Here is a 19,953-nt window from a genome sequence, read left to right as displayed (position 1 = left end):
GGGCTATAGCGTTGTACGTGGGTCCGCGCTAGGGACGATGGCATGGACGCTGGACGTGTCCGCGTCATCGTCCCTGGCGCGAATAGACTTCCTCCCGGCTCCATTTCTTTTACTTTTTTCATATCGTGCTTTGCTTTTGTCGCGTCGCTGTCGTTTCGGTGTCTTCCTGTCTGTGATTATGGCCGGCGGTGCGTCATTTTGTTGCGATGCTTTCAGCGCGTCACTTGCCGCCTGCTACAAAATGAGAAGCGAGCAGCAGAGCGCAAGGCAACGAGATCATACAATATGCAAATATTACACATACTCTATTTTAGCAACTTAATATCTACATGCTATAATGTAATTACACTGACTAATTATATTCATATAATCAAACTATTCAAATAATCTAAGTACTCTAATTTATCAACTTAAAATAATTTATCAAATGTAATTGAACACATTAAACAATATATTTACTCTAATTACTATTACTAAACTAAGTATTAATTATATACATAATCTAAATACTCTAATTTATCAACTTAATCTAATTTATCAAATCTAATTGAATAGATTAAATAATCTACTTACTCTAATTATTAAAACTAATATAAGTACTAATTACCTACATAATCTAATTACTTACTATAACTCACGCTGCTGAGCCTCCTCTCCTCGCGCTGCTGAGCCTTCTCGCCTCGCGCATCTGCTCCTCGCCTCGCACAGCTGCTCCTTCTCGCCTTGCGCAGCTGCTACTTGCCTCGCACAGCTGCTCGTCACCTCACGGTGCGTCTGCTGCTCTTCGCCTAAGCTCCGCTGCTCGTCACCTCGCGGTGCGTCTGCTGCTCTTCGCCTGATCTCCGCAAGTCACCTCGCAATGCATCTGCTGCTCCTCCTCACCTCGCAATACGTCTGCTCCTCCTCCTCACCATGCTCCATATAGCAGCCATCAGACGATGCACTCATCACAAAAGACAGGAGGCAACCCACTCACTAAAAAAAACGACGCACACGATCACCGAAAGCACATACATGAGGAGACCCCGACGAGACGTGATGCGACACCGCTGCAGCTGTGCCGTGTCCGCGCCAGTCATGATGGCGCGGACACGTCCAACATCCGCGCCATCGTCCCTGGTGCGGACCCATGTACGACGCTACAACCCATATTCGGCACACCGTGTGCCGAATACGGTGACTACAGTGCCGTATTCAGTACACGGTATGTCGAATATGGGCTACAGTGCCATATTCGACATACGATGTGCCAAATACGAATGCTAAAATTATAAATACACTGACATATTATCTATTTCGATAAATACGATCATATATATTATCTAATTTTAGATTTTTACCATTTAGAGCTCGTACGGCCACATCCGTACAGCAGATGATGCTTCCCCTTTTAGAGCCGATTGCTATAGATCAAATTACTGTAGCAGCACTGGCGGAGCTGCCCTCAAGTGTCACTTCTACCTCGTTTTTTTCGAAGACCACCCCGCGGGGTCTTGGTCGCCGTCACGCATCCGGCCCCACCTGTCAGATATCAGATCGAACCCGAAACGCACATGTGTTCCCCCTTCCCACTTCGACGCGCCCTTCCCCCCTTTCCCCTTCCGAGGCTTCACCGCTTCCTCACATGGCCGACGCGAAGGCCGAGGCGGCGCGGCCGCAGTCCTCGCAGGAGGAGGAGGAGGACTGGAAGGAGGCCGAGGGGGACATCGAGGTCGAACGGTTCGCCACCAATGGCGCAGCCGGCGGGGACGTGCCGACGGACAGGCCGATCCGGGTCTACGCCGACGGCATCTACGACCTCTTCCACTTCGGCCACGCGCGGTCGCTCGAGCAGGCCAAGAGGCTGTGAGAACACCCCCGTCCTTCTGCCTGGCCCCCTCCTCCTCCTCTTGTTGGGGTCCGTCCCCGATTGAATTTGCTTTGATCTGGCCCTCGCTCTAGTGGTGTTGGCGTCGGGGGCCGTTGGGTGCGTAGCGCGCAAAGGTTGCTGCTTTGGCGGCGCTTGCGATGGGGATCGCACTTGATTAGGTGGTTCAGTGCAAGATTGGGCGAGAGAAGTTGCACCCCCCCCCCCACCCCCGAGGAGGCGGTTCTGTGAATTGTCCCACGCGATTAGCAGTTCAGGAATGGCCTTCTATGAGTACATTATATCATGTGCTATGCCCATATTTGTTCAAATATTGCAGTGAAAAGTTGAAATCCGCGTTTGTGTTGCAGATTAGTGGGTTGCTTTATGCACAATATTGTTGTAGGCGCTCTTTTTTTTGGTAATTGGATGGCTTGTTTGGAGAAATTGTGGCTCCTTTCTTGGTATGTTGCATTTGTACCTGATGTGATACGACTCTGGATGGCTTTTCTTCTTGTTGCATTTAATGGATGATTTAACGGTAAAGCACATATGCCATGCTTCTGCCTTAACGCAGACCGATCCAGAATTATTTGGGCATTTTGCTTTAGCGAGGACATTAACTTTGCTCTGTTGCCATAGACTGCTTGGGTAATTGAGTTTTTGGCTAGAGACTTTGGACTACGATATTCTTGCTCTCAGATACAAGTTGCTGCTTTTTCTTGTGTGGTGCTGAGCATCTTCTGTCATATAATCTATATTGTGGGTCTGCCCGTCCAAATCGATCTGTCATTTCTGATGTGTTCTGTGTTCCCTACACCTATCATTGTAGTCACAATTGCACTGGAGTAAGAGTAACTAATTAGTAGTTTGTGCTAATGACTTCTGTTTCTGCTGAAAGACCGTGGTCTGAAAAAATTTGTTACCACATTTTTGTTTGCTTCTGGGGACATTCATTCTTCTCCTCAAATTCGTGTATGCAACAGAAACTTGGATACTTTTGTCTTGCAGGGAGGGAAAGGAATACATTTTTTGATACTTTAATGTTGGGAACCCTGCATACATCGTCGATTTCTTAATTATAGATATTTGTTTAGATCTTTAAAAGTCATCTTGCAATGATTTAAGCAAACATTATTTTCTTAATCTTATCATATACCTGAGAGCCATTTCTTTCTTGTGTATTCCATAGATTAAGTGCATTTCGCTTCCAACTGGTATCTACCTTCATGACATTTGTCGTTAAACACTATACAGAAAGTACTTTACCGACGCTATTGTAATACGAGCATACTGAATTGATTGCCTTCAAAATTGTAGGTTTCCAAACACATATCTTCTCGTTGGATGCTGCAATAATGAGTTAACACATAAATACAAAGGCAAAACTGTTATGACTGAGGATGAACGATATGAATCACTTCGTCATTGCAAGTAAATCCTGTCTCCTGCTTTATTCTATTTAATAAGCGCTAGTATTGTATCTTTATTTGTGCTGTTTTTTAATAAAAAATATGGTAATATATTAAATATTCTTCTATATTCCTAGGTGGGTTGACGAAGTTATTCCTGATGCTCCATGGGTGGTGACAGAAGAGTTCTTGGATAAGCATAACATAGATTTTGTTGCACATGATTCTCTGCCGTAAGCACTCAGTCTGAAATGACTTTATGGTTTCATAATGCAGTGAATATTTCCTGGGAACTGCCTGTGAATACATTTTTTTCCTTGTTTCAAATATAGATGGTATTCATTTGAATTCACATAATGATGAGCGTGAGATTTTAATATATTTTTTAATACCCTATCATTCCTATTTTAACTTACGCAGGTATGCTGATGCTAGTGGGGCTGGTAAAGATGTCTATGAACATGTGAGTCTTTAAGTTCTCAATTGAGCAATCCATGTATAATTTCGATTAAAATTCTCTTGACAGTACCAGTTAATTCATATTATTGGTCTGTGGTTTTCTGACAGTAACTAATGTCAATCTTGTTTTATCAGGTTAAAAAACTTGGTAAGTTTAAGGAGACTCAGCGCACTGATGGAATATCAACGTCCGATATTATAATGCGGATTGTTAAAGATTATAATGAGTATGTTATGCGGAATCTGGCCAGGGGCTACACTAGAAAGGATCTTGGTGTCAGTTATGTGAAGGCATGTGACACAAATCCTATGCTTTAGCAAAAATTCCAACTTACAGAAAATATAAATTGTTGGATAGTAGTGCGGTAGTATTATTTAATGGGCTTGCCAACTGACCTTATATGTCTTATCAGGAAAAACGACTGCGAGTTAACATGGGACTGAAAAACCTGCGTGACAAAGTGAAGCAGCACCAAGAAAAAGTAGGGGAGAAGGTACTTCCATTCATCATCATTGTAATTTGCACCATCACAGGATTTTAACAGTGAATATATTGACTCCCATAATTTGTTAGTCTCTCTGTACTCTTTGTATACTTCTGTACGTGGAGCAATGAACCACACTTCCTTCTTATAGCTCAACCTACTCTTTTGTTGGTTATTTGACCAACAACCTTAGCCTTCTGAATGCACCTGTTCATTTCCAGTGGAGTACAGTTGCAAAACTCCAGGAAGAGTGGGTCGAAAATGCCGATCGCTGGGTTGCTGGTTTTCTAGAGAAATTTGAGGAAGGTTGCCATTCAATGGTTAGTTTCCTTTTGCCCCCTCGTATTAGTCTATGCTATTAATAGGTACTAACTTCTCATCCACACTTGTTTTCAAAACTTCCCTCAGGGAACAGCCATCAAGGAGAGGATCCAGGTGAGGCTCAAGGCACAATCCAGGGAATTCAGCCTTCTACAGTATGACAGCGACGATGCCGAGGAAGAAGATGATGGCGACGAAGAGTTTGAAGATGTGAAGGAATAGCCCCCCTGTAGATATGCGTCAAGTTATTAATACTTACCTGCACTATCTTTTGCAAATTGTCAGTCCTTCACCATGTCATGTGCCTCTCTTGGTTCGTGAACTTTTTATACTGTCAATGATAGGTCTGCTTGCCATCTCTGCTCTTGATGTTTGTTTAGACAACGTACAGTTGCAAAAGTTGCAGAGCTCTGTCCATGCTTGTCGCAAGGATACGGATTACATTTTACTTTAGAACATGACTGTAAATTTTAAGTCGAGCCTGTTAAAGTGCTCCAGTTTCGTCTGTTTTCCTTCCTGTCATGTGTTGCCTTGTACATTTCAATGGAATATCTAGATGTATGCGATCCACTGATCGCTGTGAAGTTGCCGCTTTTGAGAAATGCCACCGCGAAACATGTCGCCAAGAACCTGAAACACCGACCCAGTCACTCAAAGATTGTCAACTACGCGACCACCATGTCCCAAGTAGGTATTAAAATTTTGCTGAAATTTTGGTAAAATTTTACGAATTTTGGAACGAAATATCAAATTTTGAAAATTTCTTTCACTGACATGTAAAATCTACGAAGCAGAGAACGAAAAATAAAATTATAAAACAAAATTAAAATCTCTGGTCCAAGCTCACTGAAGAACGGTGGGGAGCGAGATTGGCCACAAACATCAACAAGATCAACGACGCGACCTAGGCGGAACCATTGTTTGCACATGGGAAGAAGAACGTTTAGGAGGAGAGCAATCGACGTATCTCCTAGCATGAGCACCTCTTTTCTACTTGACCAAGGCAGTGCTCCTTCCCCGTTTCGTCGAAAAGAAATGCAACTACTATGGAGTACAAGAAGCGAGATCCAGCATGGACTTGTTTGAACCGTTCGACCAAGCTTGTACGGACTAGATTGAGGCAGCTGGGGCAGCTCGAGAGATTATTGTCAATGGTAGCCTCGAGGCCTCGATACATGCTACTCTCCATCGAGCAATGGCCAGCCACGGCGGCGGTGTCAATGGTACCCTATCCTTCGTTTCTTTTTCCTGTTGAAATGACACTATGTATGTCCTGATACTCGATGGTGTTGGTCGTTTTAGTTTCTGACCATGTAATAGGATAATAGCTGATTGCAAATTACTCTTACATTGACTCAGTTCTGCATTGTTCAACTGTTCATGCTTGCTATTTGCCTCTTGACTTTCTATTATCCTATAATTACATTAATTGCCTATATGTGTGGCATGTGTTGAAAAATCTAGTTCATATCACCTGCACACAAGATTGCATCTTTATTACCCAGCAAAACATACATGGTAGTTCTTAAAAAGAAATGTTCTTAAAAAAACATACATGGTATACTCTTTGGCTGCCTATATTAATTGAATTTATTATGTCATGTTGACTTGGTTTATGGGAGTTCTGAAATTCTTCAAATATGTATACGACTAATACTATGCCGCTTCTTCATACGAAGGCAATTAAAACCCTGTTCTTTATCATCTGACGTTTTGACTTCTGGATGAATAAACAGATTTAATTTTGGCAGAAGCAGTATTGTGACCATCACTGCACCAGCCATGTCGCTCCTATCGAAGCTGCGCTTGATCACCGTGGACGTGACGAGTACCCTGTTATTACTAGCTTACAAAGGACAGCTTGGTGACTACCACTGTATGGCAGCCAAGTCTGCAGGGATGCCATGCCCTGACTACAAGCGCATCCAACATGCCCAACATCTATTGGTGGAGATGTGTGTCAAGGACTCGTTCATCAGGGTAAGATTGTCGATTTGTGAACATGGAATCATTTTGAGCTGCATTTGTGTAGTTTTCTGGACCCAGAACTGATGATCTTGCAGTCCTGTTTGCTCTTTGGCATGCTGTAGGCTTGCTATGACTATGACGATTATACGTTTGAGAAGATATTCAGGCGAATTTATGCCGTGTTCGGTTCCTCCGCGCCATACTCGGTGTTCCCTGATGCGCAGAACTTCTTGAGATGGCTGCGGAATAAGGGATTCATCGTCGGAATTGTCAGCAATGCAGAACACCGTTACAAAGACCTTGTCTTGCCTGTGTTGGGCTTGAATCAGGCCAGCTATCCATCCTCACCTTCATCTCACTCACCGTGCTGCTAGAACACCTTTTATTTTTTGCGGAAGTGGGACTAACTCTGCCTAATTAAATTAAGGAGAAAAAACCGACTTATAAGAGTCCAAGTTTACGGGGAGTGATCAGTCATGTCACATACAGGAATGAAAAACACAGCATGGCAGGCGAACCATATGCTAAAAACGCGGGCTACTCACTCGTCTAGAAACAACACTGGTCTCATTTGCTTGATATCGTCAATGGTGAATGCCGCTATCTTACCTGGCTATTTAGCTGAGTTTTGGAAAATACGTCGGTGGTGTTCCTTCCATACACTCCATCTGGTGTAGATGAGGGACCCATTGAGGTCATCTCACTCACCGTGCTGCTAGAACACATTTTTTAGACAAACAAACTAGTTCCAACTTTTTGCATCTTCCGATGCATACAACATACATTTATTATTACATCATCGATTAATCATATCAAAAACATGGTTTAAATAAAAAAATATCAAACATATAGTCTATGATTATACGACCACCTATTCTTAACGAAAATTTGCATCACCACTACCTCTAAACAATAACATGCCTTTAGAATATCTTCTCCTTGTATTTGCTGCTAGAACACATGAAGAGCCAGCACTGTTGAGCGTCTGAACCATGCTTCTGAGTTTTGAGCCTCTGACAATCGAGTGTTTTGTGACCAAAGGGGTCGGAATGGGACTTCGGGGCGTTCTCGGGCATCGCCGGCGTCGAGAAACCGGACCCGGGGATCTACGAGACGGCGCTGCAGATGGCGGGGAGCGTGGCGCTGAGGAGGCGCTCCGCATCGGCGACAGCATGCACTGCTGCTGCTGGACAGGTTCAGGACTGAAGACGCCGAGAGCTGTAGGCGGTCCGGCGCGCCGGTGCTCCCGGACCTCGTCGCCGTGCAGGAGTGGCTCACCGGGGACCACAAGGAGGAGCCTGTCGCAGCCAGCCAGGCTCATCTGGAGTGCTCTTGTCCGAAATTGGCATTACTGATGGTTCATGGCTGCTGTAAGGCCTTTTGGTAGAGTTTATGTGGTCTAAATTATCTGAAAAGTGATTCTTTGAGAAAAATATTTTTATAGTTGAAAGTGATTATCAATATTAAATTTTATGAGTAAGTTATTTTTTTATTAAAGTAAATTAGAGGAAGCTGATTTTTTCAGCTTGCAACATTAGTTCATTTTAAAAAATTACTTTTAAAATTAAAAACTGTGAACTGCTATTTGATAGAGTTTTCAATGATTTTACTCTAAAAATTGGTGTGAAAACTCTGACAAATAGATCCTAATTAGCTTTCATATATTGGCTTGTGATCTCTTATGCAAATGCCCAATGTTGTGGCGTGATCAAGAACGAGCAAGCAATTTCGTCCGGAGTGAACCTGCAATGACCAGTGCGGAGAGTTATTTGGGTTCCGTTGTGCTTTCAGCTCGCAACCTTTGGCCCGGTTTGGAACGGTGGATTCATGTAGGAAATACACTAATTTTGGGCAATTTTTGTGTGGAATTCCTGTGAAATTCGTATATGCAAAGAGGGGGTGAGAATTTCTTCGGAAACGTATGATTTCTCAAAATTTCTGCCGAAGTTTTCTGTTCCAAATAAACTATAAATATTTGACATAAGTACTACCTAACTTCATCATCTTGGATATGTACAACTTTATGACGATACGTATAACTGACACAATGGGCCCATATGTCTGTCTCATAGGCAAGTAGCAATCTTGTTTGCTCCGCACGGGACGCAATTCATTAAGCGATACACTAACATGGTGACATAGGTTATCAAAGACCTACAATTTTACGGCGAGACCTATAATTGACACCATGGGCCCACATGTCTATCTCATAGGCAAGTAACAATCTTGTTTACTCTGTGCAATGCTATTCATTCGAGCTGGACGCTAACGCGGTGACATAGGTTAGAAAAAACTACAACTTTCGGACGAGACCCGTGATTAACACCATGGGCCCACATGTCTGTCTCAGAAGTAAGTAACAGCCATGCTTGCTCTGTGCGACGCAATTCATTCAAGCGGGATGCTAATTAGCAATTGCCCACATGCCTGCTCGCACCGGGGAAGCTCAAATGGACTGTGTGGCGCACAGCGAACTGACGATTACTTGCCTATGAGACCGACATGTGCGCCTAAGGCCATCTTCAAGAGAGACTGTATCTGTTAGCCGTATTTTTGTTGGTGTTGATTTTGCCGATCCGTCCATCCGTTTTAACCGGTTTCAGTGCTATAGTGTTGTAGGCGTAATACTGTAGCAGCTGGGAATGGCAAATTTGCTACCGATTTAGAGGACCCGTATCACTGTGTACAGAGTATGCGTGTGAGTCTGAGAGGAGAAGGAGAGCAATAGAAGGTAGAAAATAGGGTAGTTGTTGTAGATAAAAAAATAAAAGATATTGTAATAGTGTTAAGTGATGCTGTAATAGTATTATAAAGATGAATTTTTAAAGTATCTGTTAAAGATAGTCTAAAGTTATAGTTATTTGGTGCCTTATATTAAAATATTTATAGGTCTTTATTATATACAAAGAAGTTATAGTTTTACGTTATGTCAAAATACTTTAATTTTGTGAAAATTACGCATTCAATTTTGGCGTGCAACCAAGGCAGGGCCCACACGGCAGTGACAGCAACACGTGTGTCTGCAAGATGAGATATCCATCCACCGCGGCCTCTGAACAGGTGAGGGGCGAAGCGAGCACCAAACCACGCGATGCTGCGCCTGCGTGCTTGCGGCGGCGCCGCGCCGGCGTTGATGCCCGCGCTAGTCAGGGCGCGCCTCGTCAGGCCCGCCTCCTCCACAGCATGTGCCGCCGACCCCAGCGCGGCTTTCCCCTCCTCCGCCCTGGAAGAACTCGCCGCCGAGCGCAAAGGTCGACCCTTTGTTTTCCATCACCTCTGCGGCATTCCGTCGAATGGTTGTAGCCTTGTAGGCTGGCGTGTTGCTCTCCCCCCGCGTCCCGTGTTATTAGTTGCGCTGCGCCTCCGGTTCGTTCCCTCTATCTCATTCTTCTGCGCGGGCCTGCGCTGGGGTTAAGCCGCTCGGCTTGGAGCCGGCGTGCCAAGCAGATGGCGTGGCAATGACTTCTTGTTTGCTGAAATGCCTTTATGCCTTAGTGAAGCGTGCATTGTTTGCCGTGTTAACGCAGGAGCCAAGTATCATGATAGGTGCTAGGTTTATGTGTACAGAGGTGCCCGATTGTCCTTCACAATAGAAGCCTTTGTTAGTAAAAAAGTTGGCTCCTGTGAGAACTGCCATTGCCAATTCTGCTTCTCAATTATCATCAGATAGGTGTTCTTGAAAGCCATCTTTCTTTTTTTAGACACTTAGCTCTACTCAGTAGTTCTTCTCAGGTGTGTTGCCCATCTTTTTATTGTTCGTCTCATAAGAGATGATGATATTGACAGTCGCCTAAAACTTGACCATAATTTATTTTAAGTTCTGTAATAAGGTGACGATTTACCACAAAGTGAAATCAAATTTAAGGTGATGATTTACCGCAAAGTGAAATCCAATTTTACGAAGGTTGTCCTTGTTCCAACATTGGCTCGATTATCCAGGATATGACCCACTGTGAAATTGTGCGTCCTTTATTCTTTTTTATTGCGTTAAGTAACAGTTTACATTTCGATTAAGTTATGGGTAGTAGACTTGAACCCTTTTTTTACTTGAGTTGAATTAAAGACTAACTTTTAAACATGTTTGTTCCTTTTAGGTTTGGCAAGAGTAGTACTAAAGAAGGGCAAGACCCAAATATTCCGAGATGGGAGCCCAATGGTGTATAGTGGTGCCATTGATAGAATAATCGGTCGACCTCCTCCGAAATCTGGTGATGTTGTTCTGGTAGCCGATGGTACAGAGAAACCTATAGGATGGGGTCTCTACAACTCTGTGTCCATGTTTTGCGTTCGGCTGATGCAGCTAGAAGAAGAGGCAAGAAGGTGACACAATCATTGGTACCAATTTTACAATCAATGACATTTTAGCAGGTCAAGCTAATGTTTTACTTACCTTTGTTCTTTTCAGAGATCCCACTTGTGCACTAAATATGGAAAGACTGCTTGAAGCAAGAATTTCATCTGCTGTAGATCTGCGGCGCAGTTTAGGTTTCCCTTCAGCTAACACAAATGTGTATCGCCTCATCAACAGCGAAGGGGACAGGTATGTATTATCCTGCAGGCCACTGTAGTTTAGTTACCAAAGGAAGTAGGAACCATGTCCAAATCATTGAAAGAAGTATAATTTGTTTGGCACATTTTTTTATTTTTAGAGTATAGGTGTACCTTCTTATAATGCAATAAGTATTGTAAGCTAAAATCTTTAGATGAAGAATAATTGTTATCCGTGTTCCTTGAATTCTCCTGCTATAGCACTGAATGCTGATCAATAGCAAAGAATGAGTTTTAGTATATTTTCTTAGGAATTCCCAGGGCTTTATCTCATTCTTGATTCGCAATTTTCTTTGAAGTGCTTCTAAAATTTACATACGGTAATTTTAAACTGCAGATTGTCTGGTCTGATAGTGGATATTTTTGCTGATGCTGCTGTGATTGCTTCATCTGCTGCTTGGGTTGAGAAATATAGGCAAGAAATCCAGTTTCTTGTTAGCAAAGTTAATGGCGTCAACCATATAAAGTGGAGGTCATCAGCGGATATTTTGAAAGAAGAAGGATATGATATATCAGAACTAAAGGAGTCTGCTTCTTCTTCATGCTCAACTGTGAAGGTGAATCTGTTAATTTAGACAGTTTAGACAAGTTTATGATTCAGTCTTCATTGGTTTTGATAGTTCATGTTAGATTTTACTTAATTTTAGCTCCATCGTTTGTAGTTCTGACAGCAGTCCTTACCATACTCATTGAGCAAGTATGTAAAGAGGCTTATGACATGTGTGCTCTGTTTGGTATTGCAATTACTTTGAATTTTTAGATTGTACAATAATATTTCTTGATGTCGTATCACCCATGGTTCCAACTGCCAAGACTCGCTGTTCTTTTTTTTTTTACTTTCAGTGCATGGAGAATGGCATCGTCTACTTAGTCTCATTGGAGGGTCAGAAGACAGGGTTTTATGCAGATCAACGGGAGAATCGTCATTTCATATCATTACTCTCAAAGGACCAAAGGGTCCTTGATCTTTGCTGCTACAGTGGAGGTTTTGCTCTAAATGCAGCAAAGGGTGGCGCCGATAATGTCATTGGTAAAATACTATGAGCTAGCGACCTTTTATACTTTTCGTCATCAGTTCATCCAGTTACTTAGAAATTACAACTGAATTTTGACTTGATGATGATATTCAGCCAAAATTCAATCGTAATTTTTTTGGATGAATATCATCAAGTTGTTTCGGTTGAGTACTTGTATTTGGACCGAGACCTTTCTTCTTAGTACAATGATACGCAGCTCTCTAGTATGTTCGAGAAAAGAAATCATCAAGATCGAAACTTCACACTATAATGTCATCTGTAGTATCTGCTTATAGTATTCTACCAATTTCATAGTACAAAATATTTTAAACAGTGTAACCATTTGCCAGGCGTTGATTCATCGGGATCAGCACTAGACCTTGCCACTGAGAATATGAAGCTCAATGGCCTAAATCCTGAAAGAATCTCCTTCATAAAAGGAGATGCAACTACATTCATGAAAGGAGCTATCTCAAAATATGAGCTGTGGGACTTGGTAATCCTTGACCCTCCAAAGCTGGCACCTCGAAAGAAGGTACACATAAAACGCATCCTCTGAACCTGGAGGATTTACTTGTATATCTAATTTGACTTGAAATGAGATCTATTTTCATCTGTGGATGTGAAATGATGAAGTTTGTTATATTTGTAACTGCTATGAGTTATTAGTTCTACTTGTCATGAACATCAGCCATATCTACTCACAGTAATATTATCTAATCAGGTGTTTTGTGGAATAAGTAGGTTGTCAGACAAAAGATATATGGACTAGACCCATCCTACTTTTTCAACTAACAGTATTCCCGCTTAGCATCCCCTTTCATTGACTTGTTGATGACCACCTCTTGTACTTGTAGGTGCTGCAAAGTGCATCCGGTATGTACAGAAGCTTGAACGCTCTTGCAATGCAAGTGGTGAAGCCAGGGGGATTACTCATGACATGCTCTTGTTCTGGAGCTATGACCCAAAGTGGCCTGTTTCTCAAAACTATTCAGGTAAATGACTTGCCCATCTTGCATAAGCATAACTACTCAACATACATCTTATCACCTATAGCTGTAATGCCAATTGAATCTAGCTTCTGTCAAATTTAATGGTTTCCAGCATGTCAAACTAAACAGCATTCAGGAACAAAGTGATTTTGCAATGAAATGAATAAATAATATTTATCGTTTTCCTCAAGTTCTCGCCATATTGGCTTGAGGTGTCGGATGATCGAAAACGATCCGGCTTCTAACTCTTCTTTACTTTAGCATTTTCTGTTAATTAATCCGCATTAATGATTGTGCATAACTTCCTCGTCCCACTTGCTTCTATATTAGGGTGCTGCATCAATGGCCGGCCGAAAGGTTACAGTCTTACGTCAAGCTGGGGCAGCTTGTGATCATCCCATCGACCCTGCTTACCCTGAGGGCCAATATCTCAGCAATTACTTGCTACGAGTGACATGAAAAAAAAAATCAAAAGCAGAGGCAAGTTTATAGCAGCCCGACAATCCTTCTACTGGTCACTTTGAAGAACTGAAGTTCTGATTGATCTCATAGTTTAGTCATGCATGTTAGATCTAAAATTAAATTTATCAATCTTGTAACCTTTCAAAATATCCTTAGGAAATATGTACTGTAGATCATTGGTATCCTTGTGGAGATTCACAAGTGGTGATTAAAATGGAAGATGCAAATTTTGTAAATGGAATTTCACAACAGTTTTGAAACTGACATTATTGAATAATGATGAATCATCCATAAATTCATTAACTTCTGAGTATGCGATTTTGGACAACAGAAAAGGTATCTTTGTTTCAGTGTAATGTACAATATGTGGGCAGGTGGATCCAAAGCTGTCACTCGTACACACAGGCCTACTTCGTATATATACCACATCAACGCTCACAAATAAAATTGCTATGTAGTGCAAGATACATCTGAACCATAAACCAACTCGTTTGATGCTGACTATGCAACATAACTTTCAAAGAACATCAGCGGCCAGCCGGTCTGTTCCATGACAAGTAGTTGTTATCTCCCAGTTTCCTGCAGGTGACCAGAAGAAAATCAGAGACGCTTTTCATCTCAGCGAAAAGTGATGTATAACCAGATTACGACTCCCAAAGGACATCTTGTTCTAAGCTCCAGCAATAATATTTCAATGAGCACAAAAGTAAATAGAAATCATCAATCGCCATTGCACGCCTAAGTACAGTTCATTATACATATATATTAACATGAATGTCATAGCAACGGTGAACCAACTACTCCTAGTGTTATGGGTAATGTGAGTAATGTCTTGTACCATGTGCACCTTGATACAATTGCAATCTACGAGAACCAAAAAGTTACTAACCTTGGTTTTATCAAGTACAGCAAGGTGAATGCAAATGCCAAGAAGAAGCAGAGTCCACCAACAGTGAGATATGCAAGGCCAAGAAAATCATTCTTTCCACCAAGCCAGGTTGAGGTAGAAAGCACCAACTTCTTCTTGCCACCAAAGCTATAGGTATTGTAGTTGTTCTCCAATTGAACTGTAATTGTGTCGTTTACCTTGAGATCAGCATGTATCCTACCATACAGCTTTCTGAATGTAGGAAGTGCTGCAGTTCGCATCCAAACAATAAGGTCCTCTTGCTCACTCAACTGCTCACAAGAAAAGTAAGTCAGTGACTTCAGGGGCAAAAATGGTATTCTAAATTATCAAAAGAACTTATCTCGATCAATCTAAGTGAAAAATCCTTGGAAGTCAGTTAAATCTTTAAATTCGATGACCATGATATAGTTATAGCAAAAACTGCCTGGCCAGGTATGTGATAATTTGATGACACAATCATATTACAAAGTAAGATGAACAAACATACCGGTATACTTTGATTAAGTTTTTTTCCACCAATAAGAGGTCCTTTCTGGAAGTTCTTTGGAAAGACATCACTCCCAAATTTGTGATCCCTGTCACTCTTCCAAGAGATGTCTTTCTTGTCCACTGTCAAGTTCCCACTGTTGAGGACGAAGGTATATGTATCATTGAACAAGCTCCATGCAATCAGACCACAAGGGACAATTGGCTTTCCATCTGCTGTGGCCTCAGGATCACATTGGCTAGTGTCATCTGCCTTACTAGCATCTCTTAACTGTAAGTCATTACGGCTCTTGACATACCTGCATGTGATGAATGCGACAGTTAATCAGGGAAAATACATCATAAAGGGCAAGAAGACTTCTCACTAACAAAGTGCAGCGCGCCTCGCGCGCGCGCGCACACACAGAGAGAGAGAGAGAGAGAGAGAGAGAGAGAGAGAGAGAGAGAGAGAGAGAGAGCATTGGCTAAACATTGCATACCTCCTATGATTCTGGTAAAAGTTATCCAGCTGATAATACACAAAAATTGGCTGTTTCATATCCTTTGTAACCTGAAGACAAACATGAAATGATGCAATCAAATATTTCAGCCAAGGATTCAATCTATTTTTAAGCCAAGATGCATATTTGTAAAGTAACTGACATGCCACACACTCTATCACTGGTCAATGTTCTTGTGGTTACTGTTTCCATTTCCAATAGTTCAGGTTATAGAAGAATACATGCAGATAGTCCCATTACCGTCAGGGTCCTTGTGCAGGTTTTTGGTATAGTTTTGTTCTGGATGTAAGCAAGCTTGTCAGTCACATTAGCAGGGACACATGCTTCGTCATACCGATCAACAATCTCGACAACCTGCAGCAAAGAAAACATCCAGCATAAACAAAATGGCTGAACTCATCTTCGAACCAAGCATATAGGATATTGGACATACTTTTCGTGAAGCTAACAGCGAAGCAACACCAATCGGGGTAAAAATCACGCCGACCATAACAAATACCGAAATAACCTGTAAAACATACGAAGTTAAGCACAAGCCATTTGTTAGGTACGATGTACAAAAGCTAGCAACACAAGGGAAAAATTGTAGCATTAAGCTTACCCATTTTGGAGTAAGAATTGGTTTGCAAGCTGGGAGCTCCTGCTGCGTGAACTTGGAATCTGTTTGCATAGAAAGGACAAGTTTAGGAATTCCAGCAAGCTAAATACTAGCATAGGGAAAGCAGACACGCCATTCAAATATATTGCAGGATTTTGTTGATGACTTAAAACTCCCGATTTAGTTATAAGTTATAACACTACTCAACTCTTAGTATTAAAAAAAGTCGAAAACATGGACCCAAAAGTTCTTCATATTATCCCGAGAAAAAAAGTACAAACAGAACATCAGATTTCAGTTAAGCGAAATTAAACCTCACAAATTTAAATCTTGACAACTACCAACTCATATTCAGGCACAATAATACCATAAGCAGCCCAAAAATACCCAAAAGAAAAGGTTCTAAACCCCAGACAAAAAGAAAAGAAAAGGTAGAGATAACATGTTTTCGTTGAAGCCTAAAAGCAGAGATAATATCAACAAGATCATATATTGATGCGAGATCTCACACTTGGGCTTCCTGGAGTTCCTCCTGGGCGCGCCGCCGTCTCCGGATCCGCCGGAGCTCGACCCGGCTGCGTGGCTGTCCATCCCACCAACCTCCAAGAAACGCCCCTATCTGCTAGACAAAAAAACTCCGCCAAAATCGCCGGCTGCCGGCAGGCACCAAGAACCCAAGAAAGCACCTTCCCGGACACCGAAAAGCACGCCTTTTTTCTCGAGATTGGAGGTGGGTCGAAGGCAAGGTTGGAGAAGAAGTAGAGCACGGAAAGCTGGAACCTTGCTGTTCCTCTTGCGAAGTTTACAAGGAAGGAAGGGTTGGGTTGGGCGGTTTGACTTGGGAAGAAGAGAGGAGAGGAACAGGTGGTGGTCGTGGTGGTCGTCGTGGCCTCCGCGTTGAGCGAGCCGGCGGAGATGACCAGGGATAGTCGAATTATATTCAAGAGAATTGTCCTAGTTTTTCAGTGTATTTTTATTAAAAAAATCAGAAATGAATTAGAAGTTGGAACGGTTGGGTTGGATGGAAGAGTAGTTGGGGTGATTTGGCAGTTTTCTGGAATGGCTCATTAGCTGTCCGTCCATTTTTGGTTTATGCTTCAATAGTGTAGTCATCAGAATGAGTAAAGTATAATAATCTTTTCTGTATGTATTCTTGCAATTTTGGCAATTGGCGACTCATAGGTGCGATGACGAGTAAAGACAAATCAATGCGATCGATGGCATTGTGGATGATGAACAACCGGCAAACATGATGAATTCAGAGGTGATGAGAAAGCGGTGGTCTCAGCGTACGCGTTTAATCTAGTCTTGACGATAAATGCAGATACTAGAAGCGGAGAGTACAGGTTCAATGGAAGTGATGGAAGAAAACACTAAGTAAGATATGAGAAAATAGTGCAAGCGGTTCAATCTTGTGGTGGCGATAAATTCAGATACGAGAAGTGGAGAGTGCGGGTTTAATGGAAGTGATGGAAGAAAACACTAATTGGTCACAGCATAAGTTTTTGAGTGGTGCAAGTGGTTCAATCTAGTCGTGGCGACAAATGCAGATACGAGAAGTGGAGAGTACGGGTTCAATGGAAGTGATGGAAGAAAACACTAAGTGAGAACAACACTGATATACTCGTCGCATTGTAGAATGGCACACACTAGATTTTGAGGAGAAACCATGTTTTTTTTTTAAAAGTTCAACTTTCAACCCCAACTAGAGCCTCGATTCCTTTTTCAACCCTCTAAGAGCATCTCCAAGGACATTGTTATATGGCTCCCTATAGCTAAAAAAATAGCGAAACTGAGAAAAAAAAGGTCTCCAGTGACTTCCCTAATGGGCTCGCTATCCTCGCGCACTCCCTAACCGCTCCTCCTCCCTCGCCACATCTGGGAAGCCACTGTCGCCCGCTAGGTTGTAACTGCCCCGCCGCTCAGAGGTCTCCTTCCCACCATCGGCACTAGGTATGCTCTTCTCCACTGCCCCTTTCACTTTTGTTGCCGGATTCGTTGTGCCAAGACAGGGACGGGAGAGAGGGAGCATAGGGAAGGGAGGACGGGAGAGGGAAAACCGCGCCACACCGCCGACCGCATCAGTAGCCATGCCGGTCGTCGCCCTCCGCAGCCACCATGCCGCCCACAGCAAGCACCGCCGCAGCGCCGACCGCAAGCACCGTCACGCCTCTCACCGCCCTCCACAGCCTCGCAGTGGCCTTCGTCCTTAACTTGTCGTCGTCCCCCATGTCTATCGCCCTTCCCCTTCCCCTCCACCTCGCGTCGCATGTTGCCGCTGCCGCTCAATGCCGTCGTCTCCGATTGCCTGCCCTCTCGTTAACTAGTGCCTCCGTTTGTCTGTGTGGTTTGAATATTTGTGCGCTCCATGTATTCGATGCTTTGCCTACAAGGAGCACTGATGAGGAATGTCGACTTGTTCTTGGTACAAATACTTGGCCTTTGCCCTAAACAAGTGCATGCATTCTAGTACTTGTGCTGTGATAACTGATGGTACAAATACTTGTGCTTATTTATGTTATCTCAGACAAAATATGGTTGGTTACTAATTCCTTTCAGCACCGAAACTTTTCATGTGTTTTCTACAAGAGAAACATCGAGCTAGTGAAGTCTGTCAATACTCCATTGACTAAAAGTAACTTTACAATTCACAATGGGCAAGTACATCCATGCATGCTGCAACTTTAACATTTGTATATACATAGAAAAAGGGTATGATGCCTCAAGATATCGTTCACAGTTTCTCAACTTTATTTTCCACAATGATCCTAAACGAAAAATCATCTTTCATTCTCAATAGCATGTAAGTAGTGCACAACATAATCTGTTGAATTGATGTATTTGTGATGACCGATGGCACTTGATTTTTCCAATCTAACTGTGCAAATCCAAGCACGCGTTACTAATACTATTTCATTACCAAACATGGAACTTATTTTTGTTTGTTCACTGTTGCAGTATCCAAGCATTTTGTTTGGTTAAGCTAGGAATTGATGCAATGATACAATTTTGTTTGGTTAAGCTAGGAATTGATGCTATGATATAATTTTGTAATGTAGAGAATAGTCATTTTTATTGGTCATAATACGTGTTCTTTTTTGCAATGTAGGTTGTTCCAATGGGTAGTTTTCTAGACTTAATTGGTGAGCACAACCTAGGAGGCCACGAAAGATATTGGGAGGAAAGTCAATTTGAAAGCCCACCTGATGAGCAAGAACCATCACTTGTAGAAGTTACTGCCTCCATGGCAGCAAACAAGAAGAGTAGAACCAAAAATTTCAGTCAAAACAAAGATAATTTGTTGGTGTCAGTATGGCTACAAATTAGTATGGATCTAGTACAAGGGAATGAACAATCTCGTGCTACTTATTGGCTGAAAATTCATGATTACTACCATGAGCACAAGGACTTCGAATCTGACCGTAGTTCGAATTCTCTCATGCACCATTGGTCTACCATACTAAAGAGTGTGTGGATGTTATACTCAAATTCAAAATAGGAGGCAAAGCAGGCTGATAGAGCGAGATAAGGTATACGTCTTCCTTTTTTAATTTGGTTGTGGCTCCACATGTTGTATGCAAGTTTAATAAGAAATATTTAATTGTTTAGATAATTCAAGCATGTGAATTGTACAAGTCAAAAGACAAGAACAAGAAATCTTTCAGTATATTGCATTGCTGGAATGTATTACAACATGAGCAAAAGTGGATGGATAGGTGCTTCAGAAAAGACAGAAGACATCTAGCAATTCAAGTCCAGGTTTGTCTACTCTTGGAAGCAACGAAAGTTACCGTGATGATTAGAGGGTCCTATTTTTCAGAGCCCGAGGAAAGTCCACGAGGTAAGAAGCATGAGAAAGAACGACAACGTCGAGGTAAAAGTGCTATGTCATTAGGAGATAATCTTTATATGGAAGTGTTGGATAATTTGTGGGCTAAAAAGTAAGATCT

General features: G+C 42.2%; 3 protein-coding genes and 1 pseudogene across 3 annotated transcripts; 3 read left to right on the top strand and 1 right to left on the bottom strand.

Moving 5' to 3' along the window:
* Window positions 1-1,557: 1,557 nt before the first annotated feature.
* Window positions 1,558-5,040, top strand: LOC133922588 (choline-phosphate cytidylyltransferase 1-like). The gene is made up of 8 exons (XM_062367970.1): window positions 1,558-1,845; window positions 3,167-3,280; window positions 3,396-3,491; window positions 3,679-3,721; window positions 3,853-4,008; window positions 4,131-4,211; window positions 4,424-4,522; window positions 4,611-5,040. Exons 1-8 carry the CDS (start codon window positions 1,625-1,627, stop codon window positions 4,743-4,745), a joined length of 945 nt encoding a protein of 314 aa, XP_062223954.1. The 5' UTR covers window positions 1,558-1,624; the 3' UTR covers window positions 4,746-5,040.
* A 1,265-nt stretch (window positions 5,041-6,305) lies between these two features.
* Window positions 6,306-7,878, top strand: LOC133923245 (uncharacterized; annotated as a pseudogene).
* Window positions 7,879-9,530: 1,652 nt separating this feature from the next.
* On the top strand, window positions 9,531-13,812 carry LOC133922585 (uncharacterized). Its single transcript, XM_062367968.1, has 8 exons — window positions 9,531-9,742; window positions 10,586-10,811; window positions 10,897-11,031; window positions 11,377-11,596; window positions 11,883-12,069; window positions 12,406-12,590; window positions 12,913-13,050; window positions 13,378-13,812. The coding sequence occupies exons 1-8, from the start codon at window positions 9,583-9,585 to the stop codon at window positions 13,504-13,506; spliced, it is 1,380 nt and encodes a 459-aa protein (XP_062223952.1). The 5' UTR covers window positions 9,531-9,582; the 3' UTR covers window positions 13,507-13,812.
* On the bottom strand, window positions 13,784-16,915 carry LOC133922587 (ALA-interacting subunit 3-like). Its single transcript, XM_062367969.1, has 8 exons — window positions 16,513-16,915; window positions 16,007-16,065; window positions 15,839-15,913; window positions 15,646-15,759; window positions 15,385-15,455; window positions 14,907-15,204; window positions 14,399-14,688; window positions 13,784-14,088 (listed from the first exon to the last, which is right to left on the bottom strand). Exons 1-8 carry the CDS (start codon window positions 16,592-16,594, stop codon window positions 14,037-14,039), a joined length of 1,041 nt encoding a protein of 346 aa, XP_062223953.1. The 5' UTR covers window positions 16,595-16,915; the 3' UTR covers window positions 13,784-14,036.
* Between the last annotated feature and the right edge of the window lie 3,038 nt (window positions 16,916-19,953).

The sequence above is a fragment of the Phragmites australis genome, chromosome 6 (genome assembly GCF_958298935.1).
Source record: "Phragmites australis chromosome 6, lpPhrAust1.1, whole genome shotgun sequence".
NCBI lineage: Eukaryota > Viridiplantae > Streptophyta > Magnoliopsida > Poales > Poaceae > Phragmites > Phragmites australis.
The sequence above is the reverse complement of the archived record's forward strand: the minus strand, read 5'-3'. Positions and strand labels throughout refer to the sequence as shown.